General features: G+C 39.0%; 1 protein-coding gene across 3 annotated transcripts in view; it reads left to right on the forward strand.

The window, feature by feature from the left end:
- The window catches only part of TTC27 (tetratricopeptide repeat domain 27), a 559,369-nt gene that overhangs the window by 415,823 nt on the left and 131,308 nt on the right, over positions 1-12,238 (forward strand). For all 3 annotated transcript variants that reach the window (XM_063443110.1, XM_063443111.1, XM_063443112.1), the window contains 3 exons: positions 1,417-1,512; positions 8,943-9,065; positions 11,680-11,907. In XM_063443110.1, coding sequence (XP_063299180.1) covers positions 1,417-1,512; positions 8,943-9,065; positions 11,680-11,907 — 447 coding nt within the window. The remainder of the gene's footprint in view (positions 1-1,416; positions 1,513-8,942; positions 9,066-11,679; positions 11,908-12,238) is intronic.

Consider the following 12,238-nt stretch of genomic DNA (forward strand, 5'->3'; position numbering starts at 1 on the left):
TCATTGGGGACATAAGCATCACAACTGGGCCATGAAGCAATGGTAGAAGATTGCCTGGTTTGCTGAATCACATTTTGTTTAACCTCTTAAGGACACATGACGTGTGTGACATGTCATGATTCCCTTTTATTCCAGAAGTCCTTAAGGGGTTAAGGTCAGATGGATGACCAAATTTGTGTGCATCATTTACCTGTGGAAGAAATAGCAGCAGGATGCGCTATGGAAAGAAGGAAGACCGGTGAAGGCACTGTTATGCTCTAGCCAATGTTTTGCTGGGAAACCTTGGGTTGGATAAGCTTTCCAAATTATTTAATATTTTTAGATAAACTTTTGAAAATGATTCGTTCAACATATTAAAATATAATATCTATAATAAAGTATATTAATACATAAAAAAAATAATTGTCACATGTTTCATAATATTAAATCGTTGTAAATGTTTATCCAAAATTAATAAATCATTTTGAAAGCATATCCAACAATATTAAATTGAGGCCTAAGTTCCTTATCCTTCTCACTCAAATTCTGTCTCAATTTGTTAATTATTTTGCCTATTTGAACTTTTAAAGACTATAAGAAATTAAAAAAATTCTAGCACCAAAAATACTAAACATTTTGATTTCCTATTATTCTGGTATTTGCGGTTCAATCTTTACAGCCATGTTGAAATGGTTGTAGAAATATATATGTAGCCACACCTGAAGGCCATGTTATATCATGTGAACAGCTATACTAGTAATTATGGGGCAAATTATAATGTTAAGTGAAACTAGACAGCCTTCAAGTATGCTTCGTTAGACACACTGGTGCTAATTGTTGTATGCCCTTAAAGTTACAGTAAAGCCCTGTCCTTATAAAAACCTGTGTCAATTTACATTTTCAAAATTTTTATTTATTTTTATATATTTAGTCAGTTTTTAATGTTTTTTTCAGTTTTGCATGAGAGGAATCATATAAAATAGAAAAAAGTGATGCCAAATACGCGTAGAAATACACAAGATATATGTAGTCACTTATATAAATGCTTATAAACCGATGATATACAAGCAAAAAAAAGTAGAACATCACAAGATTCACATATTAGAGCGTATGTAGATTAGGTACAATATGTTAATTTATCTTGTGTAGTAAACATCATCTGATTCAAAAAGAAAATTGCACTGTTGATGTACCAAAACCATTGTCTCCCCGGCTATCTATCTCTTATTGAGAGAACCTTTTGGGAGTGCAGATAATGCTATCAAAATAAAAGAGAAGATATGAAGGAAGAGAGAGAGATAAAAGAAGAAAAAGGAGGGTTAAGGGGGAAAAATGTATTAAAGGAGGAAGGGGAATACAATTTACCCCCCAGATGTTCCTTTTTTACACAAGAACCTGACATTTTAATTTTTTTATTACTTTGTGTTCATATAACAGACTCTTGCGGATCAGTTTGGAGAAAAGAATCCACCAGTCAATGAGCGTCTGAAAGTGTTCTTCTGCTCACAGATGCCTCCAATTTGGGATATTCAAGTAAGTTGGCACCTTAAATACGTTCTGAGGTATGGTCTCCTTGTCTGAGTAATTGCTTTCTTATTTTGCCTTGTACATCCACCATAATATTGAAACAGATCTCTACTTTACTAAAAATCAAAATCAAATGTACTATGTTGTTTTTTTAGTACAGTAGACTAACTATAGAAAAGGGATCCGTTTAAAACTCAGGTAAGTGTAAAATCGGTGAATATTCAGTGTAGTGACATAGTTAGCATGTTACCTCGAAGTTAAACTTTGGAATTCTTTGCACAGTTTTGAATTATAAGGCTAAAATTATCTTTACAAGGCAAATTCCTTTATACCACGACAACCATATCAAGTCATCTGTTATGAATTGATTAGTGTAACTAAAGAAACTCTTGCAACCTAAGCTCAGATCTAAATGGGCTACAATGAAAAATGTATTATAAAACAAAGTGCAATTATCAAATTGGCATTTCAACAAAATACATTTTGCACCCATTGGTGTGGAAAATACTTATTATGTACTATTGTCTTGGTAAAAGCACCAAACTGTATTGTCCTAGTGGAACCAAATACCAAGTCATTGGTGGTAGTGGTGGTGGGAGTATTTATCAAATGGTCAAGATCTGAAAAGTGATGCAAAATTGTAAAAGTAGAATAATGAACTGGACACTAGTCACCAAAACAACTTTAGCTTAATGTAGCTTGGTTGCTTCATCTAAGTGTTGCTTCTAAGTGTGTGTGGTTGGAGATATTCTGGAGAGTTTTACAGAAGCTTCAACTGTCTAAGATTTGTGCTAAGAGTTTTCTTTTTTACTGTTACAGGTAAGATTCATCTGTAGGAAAAGGTTACTGATTGCACAATGTTTTATTTCCTGTTGGAAATTATAAGGCATTTGATTTGATTAGTTAGCTACTTGCTATTGATTGCTGTTTAAATTAGCTATTGTTTGCAAATAGGCAGAGGCCTACCCAGGTATTAAACATTCCTAGTGGGTGGTGATTTTAGGAGTATATAAGTGTTGTTGTTATTAGCTTGGCTAATATAGCTAGCTTGGTTGCTTCATCTAAGTGTTGCTTCTAAGTGTGTGTTGTTGGAGATATTCTGGAGAGTGTTGCTTCTAAGTGTGTGTTGTTGGAGATATTCTGGAGAGTGTTGCTTCTAAGTGTGTGTTGTTGGAGATATTCTGGAGAGTGTTGCTTCTAAGTGTGTGTTGTTGGAGATATTCTGGAGATAACCTGGAGGTAATCTGAGGAATTTAGGAGGATAAATAAAAAGTTAAGATTTGTTTGATGTAAATTATTCACCTCATTGGAATGGCAGACTTAGTTCAGTGTAATAGTTGCTATGCATTTGTTTCACGTTCCACTTTTTGGAGGTTTGGTTGTTGTCTAATCTGTAGACAGTTCTCTATTTTGCGGCAGGAGATTGTATTTTTGAAGTCTGAGATTTGTAAATTATCTGGTAAACAAACTCCGGCTGGAACTGCTGCAAAGCCACTGCCACAGAGACATACTAGGAATGGCAGATGGATCACTGTAGGATCTGGTAGACTTAGAGTTGTGGATAAAAGACATATTGCACAGTCTGTTGCTCTCCATAATTCATTTTCTGCACTTTCAGAGTGTAATGGTGTTGTGGATAGAGGCACTGAGGCTAGTGGTGTTGTGGAGAGAGGCACTGAGGCTAGTGGTGTTGTGGAGAGAGGCACTGAGGCTAGTGGTGTTGTGGAGAGAGGCATTGAGGCTAGTGGTGTTGTGGAGAGAGGCATTGAGGCTAGTCGTGTTGTGGAGAGAGGCATTGAGGCTAGTGGTGTTGTGGAGAGAGGCACTGATGCTAGTGGTGTTGTGGATAGAGGCACTGAGGCTAGTGGTTTTGTGGAGAGAGGCTTGGAGACTATGGTGAGGCCTAATAGAAAACAGTTGTTGTTGGGGGATTCCATCATGAGAGGTGTGGAGATAGACAATGGTGGTCTTGTGAGGTGTCTTCCCGGAGCTACTACAGGAAGGGGAATTGGATGTACTTGTCCATCTAGGAACAAATGACTTGGCTTGCAATGAGGTTTCAGAGGTTAAGGAAGTTTTTAGTGTTTTTGCCAATGATCTACGGCAGGTTGCTTCCACACTGTCATTCTGCCTGTGCATAACACTCAGAACGACAGGCGGATGCGTATTAGGGACTTTCACTTGATGGTTTGCATCTTTCTCAAAAGGGAACAACTGTTCTCAGTGAGCAGTTCAGATGTTTTGCTAGGATGTATTTAAACTAGGTGGGGGGGAGTGGAGGGGAGGGGGAGCAAAAGGGTGATAAAACATCAATCCAATTGTCCCCCAAAACAAGGACAGAAGGTGCCTGTAGCAAGTGTGTTAAAAAATGCTAAGCTTAGAGTCATGTCTACAAATGCTGCAGTTTAGGGAATAAGATCCGTGAACTTGTGGCAATAATGGCAACTGATAGTGTAGATTTAGTTGCTGTTACTGAGACATGGTATAATGAGAAAAATGACTGGGACATAGCAATGCCAGGGTACTCTTTATATAGAAAAGACAGGGAAGGCAAAAAATGGGGTGGGGTGGCCCTGTATGTGAAGGATAGCATAAAATCTAGCCTAATAAAGATTAGTGAGGCAAACATAGAGTCGGTTTGGGTTACGTTAGAATTTGGTAATCACACAGTAGCTCGTGTAGGTGTGATTTATAGGCCCGCAGGACAAATTGAAGAGTTAGATAATCTACTAGTTGAAGAAATAGCTAAAATGACAATGAAGGGGGAAGTTATCATCATGGGTGACTTTAATCTTCCTGATGTGAATTGGAAAACAAAAATAGCTACTTGTGCCAGGAGCACACATATTCTAAACTCCCTACTGGGATTGTCTCTAAAACAAGTCGTTGAGGAGCCAACTCGTAAAGAGGCCATACTAGATTTAGTGTTAACAAATGGAGATTTGGTATCAGATATTACTGTAGGTGAAAGTTTAGGATCCAGTGATCATCAGTCAGTGTGGTTTAATATAAGAACAGTGACTGAGTCACACCACACAAAAACAAAAGTTTTAGACTTTAGAAAAACAGAATTCTCTAAAATTAGAATATGTGTAAAGGAGTCATTATCAGACTGGAGCAATTTAAATGGAGTTCAAGAGAAATGGGATTATTTAAAAGTTGCACTACTGAAGGCAACAGAAAATTGCATTAGGCTTGTCAGTAAAAGCAAAAAATTCAAGAAACCACTGTGATACTCCGCAGATGTGGCCAAAATAGTAAAAAACAAAAAATTGGCGTTTAGTCATTATAAAAAAAAAAAAGAGTGAGGAAGACAGAATGACCTATAAGATTAGGCAGAAAGAGGCTAAGCAAGTTATAAGAGCTTCCAAATCACACACAGAAGAGAAAATAGTCAGTAAAAAAGGGGGACAAAACTTTTTTTAGATACATGAATAAGAAAAGTAAAACAAGGATTAGTTAGATTAAAAACAAAAGAAGGAAGGTATGTAGATGAGGATAAAGGTCTAGCTGACTGCCTCAATGAATATTTTTGTTTGGTATTTACAGATGAGAATTAAGATGAGGGACCTCAATTAAGAAAAATGATAAATGAGTCATTTATTACACATGAGTTTACAGAGGAAGAGGTTCTATTTCAACTGTCAAAAGTAAATACAAATAAGTCAATGGGACCTGATGGAATACACCCAAAGCTATTAAAAGAGCTTTGTGGTGTACTAGCAAATCCATTAACAGATTTATTTAACCAATCATTGTTAACAGGAGTAGTCCCAGAAGATTGGAACTTAGCGAATGTTGTGCCCATTCACAAGAAAGGTAATAGGGAGGAGTCGGGCAACTATAGGCCAGTAAGCCTTACTTCAGTAGTGGGGAAAGTGATGGAAACCATGTTAAAGGATAGGATTGTTGAAGATCTAAAAACACATGGATTTCAAGATCAGAGACAACATGGGTTTACTTCAGGGAGATCATGCCAAACTAATCTTATTGATTTTTTTGATTGGGTAACTAAAATTATAGATCAGGGTGGTGTAGTAGACATTGCCTACCTAGATTTTAGTAAGGCTTTTGACACTGTTGCACATAGAAGGCTTATCAATAAACTGCAATCTTTGAGTTTGGATTCCAATATTGTTGAATGGGTAAGGCAGTGGCTGAGTGACAGGCAACAGAGGGTTGTAGTCAATGGAGTATATTCGAAGCTTGGGCTTGTCACCAGTGGGGTACCTCAGGGATCTGTACTTGGACCCATTCTCTTTAATATTTTTATTAGTGATATTGCAGAAGGTCTTGATGGTAAGGTGTGTCTTTTTGCGGATGATACTAAGATATGTAACAGGGTTGATGTTCCAGGAGGGATAAGCCAAATGGCAAATGATTTAGGTAAACTAGAAAAATGGTCAGAGTTGTGGCAACTAACATTTAATGTAGATAAGTGCAAGATAATGCATCTTGGACGTAAAAACCCAAGGGCAGAGTACAGAATATTTGATGGAGTCCTAACCTCAACATCTGAGGAAAGGGATTTAGGGGTGATTATTTCTGAGGACTTAAAGGTAGGCAGACAATGCAATAGAGCAGCAGGAAATGCTAGCAGAATGCTTGGTTGTATAGGGAGAGGTATTAGCAGTAGAAAGAGGGAAGTGCTCATGCCATTGTACAGAACACTGGTGAGACCTCACTTGGAGTACTGTACACAGTACTGGAGACCCTATCTTCAGAAGGATATTGATACCTTAGAGAGAGTTCAAAGAAGGGCTACTAAACTGGTTCATGGATTGCAGGATAAAACTTACCAGGAAAGGTTAAAGGATCTTAACATGTATAGCATGGAGGAAAGACGAGACAGGGGGGATATGATAGAAACATTTAAATACATAAAGGGAATCAACACAGTAAAGGAGGAGACTATATTTAAAAGAAGAAAAACTACCACAACAAGAGGACATAGTCTTAAATTAGAGGGACAAAGGTTTAAAAATAATATCAGGAAGTATTACTTTACTGAGAGGGCAGTGGATGCATGGAATAGCCTTCCAGCTGAAGTGGTAGAGGTTAACACAGTAAAGGAGTTTAAGCATGCGTGGGATAGGCATAAGGCTATCCTAACTATAAGATAAGGCCAGGGACTAATGAAAGTATTTAGAAAACTGGGCAGACTAGATGGGACGAATGGTTCTTATCTGCCGTCACATTCTATGTTTCTATAATGATGTAGTTTTGGTGTATAGGTGACCCTGCAGTCCCACTACTCAATTCTCTGCCATTTAGGAGTTTAATCAGTTTTGTTACTGTTTATGCAGCTCTAGAAACATGTCTACTAGCTAGGACTTATACAGTCTGCTTAAAAAGAAAATGCAACTTTCAATCAGATGTTTGTTGTTTTTTTTTTTTTATTTAGTATTTTTGCTGTTCAAATGAATAGTACATACATGCTTGAGGTACCCCGATGGCAATCCCCAGGCTTAAAATCTTACAGAACAATTGGGGTAGTGGATTAAACTGGCACATTTTTTATATTAGGATCAGGATGTGATCTGGTCAGGTCTACCCAGTTCAGGATACAGGCTAGTTGCGGACAAATAATAGTGAGTAGGTGGCTAGGAGACAGGCCAGATTAGATAGTATGAGGTTAACAAGCTAAGCTATAAACTTGCAAGAAACTTAAAACTGCTATCTTCAGAGACAACATAAGATTCAGCATGTCTATGTAGGCATCCGGCTTAAGGGTTATCCACTGGGCTATTCTAGTATAGTACACTGCATAGCTAAAGTTAGGCATGTGAGGTCTTGTGGCTAGACTACTGGCTCATGGCCTTATTGTGAAAGAGAAAAAGACTATAAGGATATAGTAAAGTATAGTATGCATACACTTAACATTTTAGGTTGCTGCTATAACATCTTGTGTTCGGGTCATCTGCTGGAGTGGCCAGAGCTAGAAAACAGGCTGACCCTTGCACAATGCGTTTTTACCCGATCCCCTGGCTGGGAATTGCTCTGTGTTTAAGTCCTGTGAGATTTGCCCAGTTGCTGTTCGCGTGTGCGATGTTCCTCCGCTCGTGGTCGGTGTCACATGGAGCATGGCATAGATCAGATTTGGCGGCACGGTGGGAGCGAGGTAAGTCTACCCTCCAGCCCCAGGCCGACATCTTCGGTCCACGGACCTGGTGTCCTCGAGGAGCCGAGTCCCTCCCCAGTCGGGAGTGGTGGGTGGTCCCGATGTTCTGCCGCTGTCTATGGAGCTGGGTCCTCCGTCTGTGTGGGCGATGTCTCTGGGTCGCGCCCTTAGTTGCCCTTGGCCCAGGTAGGCCAGTAGTAGAAGGCACGGGCATTTGTGGTGCAGCTAGGCCCGAGGGGGTCTCCTTCGCTTTTTATGTCTCTCACCGCTCCAATCTGCCACCCATGGTTGTTGGGGCAATAATGTTCGGCGGTTCACCAGAGCTTCCCAGAATCGCTGGAAGTGTTCATCTATCTGCTATCTACTGCATAAGTTGTTCTGGGAGTTAAGGGTCGGTACGGACTGCACGTATGCGTCCTCTCAGGCCAGTACGCCGTCGCCATCTTATTGAGTGTGAATGGGCCCTGGTTCTGTTTAGGTGCCTTGGTAGTCGAGTTAGGTAGTCCAGTGGGGACCGGGATGACCTCCACTTGTCCGGGGGAAGAAGGGGAGTGATACACAGGGGTCTCAGCTTCAGCTTGTGAGTCCGGGGAGCGGCCGCCTCCCCGTGACTCAGCCAAGTGTAGGCCGCGAGCTTCTAGTGTGTCAGTCTAGCATCTTAGACTCCCGAGAAATGTACCATCTGCTGCAGCAACCTCTCCCGTATTATATCAGTGGAAGCAGCAGTCTGTGTGTGTGGATTGTTAGGTAAGACAGCCCGATTTTTGTCTCCAGACGTGGGAGCTCATGCTGAACACGTCTGGGCTGCTTGGCTGCTAGACTCCGCCCTTCTTCAATCAGATGTTAACTTACTATAGAGGTTTTTATATCCTGCTCCTGTAAATTGAACTTTTATCATACACAGGAGTCTCATGCAGGGACTTTAAGGCTATTAGCAGAGCAGGAGAAAAGAAAATTATAAGTTAAACAGACTGTGAAATAAAGTAAGTGTAAACATTAGATCACTCTTTACAGGAAGTGTTTAGGAAGGCTGTGCAGGTAACATGCAGGGAGGTGTGAGTTGGGTTGTATAAACAAAGTTATTTAATTCCTAAATTACAGATAATTGAGCAGTGAGACTACAGGTACATGATCTGTACACCAAAACTGCTTTATTACCGGTACGTTGTTTTGGTGACTATAGTGTGACTTCCATATTTGGTTTTCTGTCTCATAATTGCTCTTGTAATTTAATAGGATATTGCTCATCCTATGTGCTGCTTAAAAAATCATACTTTATACACTGATGTGCCATTTATATCTCTTGTTTTAACAGCGTCAGCTTGCCAGCTTGTTGTTTGATCTGGGTTGTATTAGTTCCGCTCTGCAGATCTATGAGAAGTTAGAAATGTGGGAAGATGTTGTCATCTGCTACGAGAGAACAGGACAGCATGGAAAGGTGAGAAAGACACCATCTTTTTAGAAGAAGTATAATTCCATGTGACAATGTTCACCCTTTAAGCAATTAAACGTTAGCAGGGTGAACATAATTGTTTGTCTGTAGACATGTCTGTAGACATATTTAATGAAGGTTTTTAATTTCCAATTGAAAATATATCTGGATCTTGTATACCTAATATTTAATATTTTATTCTTTGACAAAATACAGTAAATTATATTTAGTAGTATGGAGAATAAAAAGCATTTTCATTAGTATTTTATTGTTAATAAAATACAAATGACTCACAGTTACCTCCCACTCAAAGTCTCCAAGGATCACTATAGGCACCCAGACCACTTCAGCTCTATGAAGTGGTGTGGGTGCCAAGTCCCCCTAGTTTTAACCCTGCAGCAGGGTTACAGGGTTTGCATTGCAGGGTTAATCCAGCCTCTAGTAGCTGTCTCCCTGACAGCCACTAAAGGCGCTTCCGCGATTTACACTGAGTAAATCGCACTTATTTGATGCTGGACATCCTCACGGTGTCCAGCGTCAAATAAGATCCCCCTAGGAAAGCATTCCGCTCCACTCGGGAGCTGAAGTCGGCAGGGGAGGAGAGGTAGCCTGGCACTGGATTAAGGTAAGTGGCTGAAGGGGTTTTAATCCTTTCAGCGCAGAGGGAGGGGGCACTCCAAGAGCCTATAGTGCCTGGAAAACGGGTTTGTTTTTCTGGCACTATAGGATCCCTTTAAGTAGTAAGAGAGTATAAATAAAAATATAGGTATATGAAACCAAGAGGGCTGCACTCACCTGAACATGCATATATTACATGGTGCTGCTGAGGCCAATTTATACAACATGCGATATCCAGCGCACTTGCTAATTCGCTAAACAACAAGGCCAATACAACACTTACTAATTTGCTAAACAGCAGGTCAATACAAACCATTATCTGGCAATATAGTTCTAATCAGGACTATACATGGGTCACAAGCTCATGCATTTAGATTGGAAGAAAGGAGATTTAGTCTAAGGCAGTGGTTCCTAACCCAGTCCTCAAGTACCCCTTAACAGGCCAGGATTTATGGATTGCTTAGTAATGTTTAAGGTGTTTTTAGAAAAAGAAAAAAAATAAACACTTTAGACACAACATGGTAATCCTGGACAGTTGGGGGACCCTAAATCCTGGACAGTTGGGGGTACTTGAGGACTGGATTGGGAACATCTGGTCTAAGGACAGGGTTATATTACAGTAAAACAATAAGGATGTGGCATTCTCTGCCTGAAGAGGTGGTTTTATCAGAGTCTGTACAGATGTTTATTAAACAGCAACTAGATGAATACTTGCAAAAACACAATATTTTTGGGTATCATTTTTAAAGGGACACTATAGTTACCAGAACAACTACAGCTTATTGTATTTGTCCTGATAAGTAGAATCATACCCTCAGGCTTTTTTGCAGTAAACACTGTTTTTTCAGAGAAAATGCAGTGTCTACATTACCGCTAGTGATACCTCTAGTAGCCACTTTGCAGATGGCTGCATGGGGACACTGAACTTTCATCATGGAGATGCTGATTGGCAAGTCAGGGGCATCAGCTTCAGATTTGAATCAAAGTAAGATTTTGCAATATTTAGGGGGTCAAGGGAGGCTAGATTGTGGTTTTAACACTTTAGGATCAGGAATACATGTTTGTGTTCTTGAACCTATAGTGTTCCTTTAATATGTGGAGTAACAGCATGTTAAGGTCAAGAAGGATTTTTTTAACTTGTTGCAAAATTTAAAAGCACTTCAAACTGGATTTTTTGCCTTCTTTTGGATCATCAGCAAAAACAGATGTGAGAAAGGCTGAACTTGATGGACATATGTCTTTTTTCAGACTGTGTAACTATGCAACTACCGTATGTATTATGAAGAAAGAACATTTATCATTATCTTATGAATTAAGGCGGTTTTTCTTCATGATGGAGATCCAGCAATCCACTTAGATCTAACTTAAGATATTGCAATATTTATAAATTGTCTTGTTGGTGTTAGCTTTTATACTAGAATAGTTGTGGTGGTGTTAATCATTTAATTTTTAAATATCCCAGATCATTTAATTTTTAAATATTACAAATATTGCAAGTAGGGAGCCACAAGCCTGTAGTTCCCTCCTTGTAATATAAATCGAAAGAGCGAATTGCAAGACAAAATTCCAGGCATTACGTTTTTTGTTTTATTTGTTTTCATTTGTATTCATTCATTCGTCAGACGAATAGCCAAAATCTGGACAAAAATGAATGCCCAAGTTTAGTGCAGACAGCTAGTGATTTTTAACCCTGTCACCCACTAAAGCAAGTCACATTCCTGCCTGGGATTGGCGGTGTTCATATTTAATAAGAAATTATATATCTTAGCCATACATAGTTGTAGAGATAGATTGAGAAACGCTCCCTTAGATTGCTAGATTTGCTCAACTTTATTTGTGCAAGATGTGATCCCGAACACATGCATCAAGGATGGCTATGCTTAATGTGCGTATTTATTTATAACATTTGGAAGGGAGTGTATTTCAAGATACAAATATATAATTTAAATCATTATCCAGTTATGGATCCTTATGACCGATCGGTGATTCCTATTCTCGTTAGGCGGAAGAAATTCTGAAACAAGAATTAGAGAAAGAAGAAACACCACACCTCTACTGTCTTCTTGGAGATGTTCTACGAGATCACCAGTACTATGACAAAGCCTGGGAGCTGTCTAACCACCGTAGCGCTCGTGCACAACGTTCGAAGGGCATTCTACATCTTCGGAACAAGGAGTTCCAGGAATGCATTGAATGCTTTGAGAGATCCGTAACGATCAATCCCATGCAGGTAAGAGAGCAAAATTATAATAATATACTGTATACTTTCCTGATTTGTTATATACACTCAGAGATTGTTATCCACCAACAGAATGCCATCGTAGCAATGAGATGTCCTACTTCTTTTTTTTTCTATTTTCTTTAAATATTTAATTATTATTGTTGTATAATATATAGCTGCATATTTAATGCTATACATTTGATGCAATTGTCTTTTGTATGCTCTAGCTGTTTGATTTCACTCGTATATGACTCATAGTATAAAATATTTTATTTAGATTTATCTGAACTTCAAAATAATATGCGTGATTGTTGACTTTCCATTTGAAAGTATTTTTCAT

This window comes from Pelobates fuscus, chromosome 2 (assembly GCF_036172605.1).
Source record: "Pelobates fuscus isolate aPelFus1 chromosome 2, aPelFus1.pri, whole genome shotgun sequence".
Classification (NCBI taxonomy): Eukaryota; Metazoa; Chordata; class Amphibia; order Anura; family Pelobatidae; genus Pelobates; species Pelobates fuscus.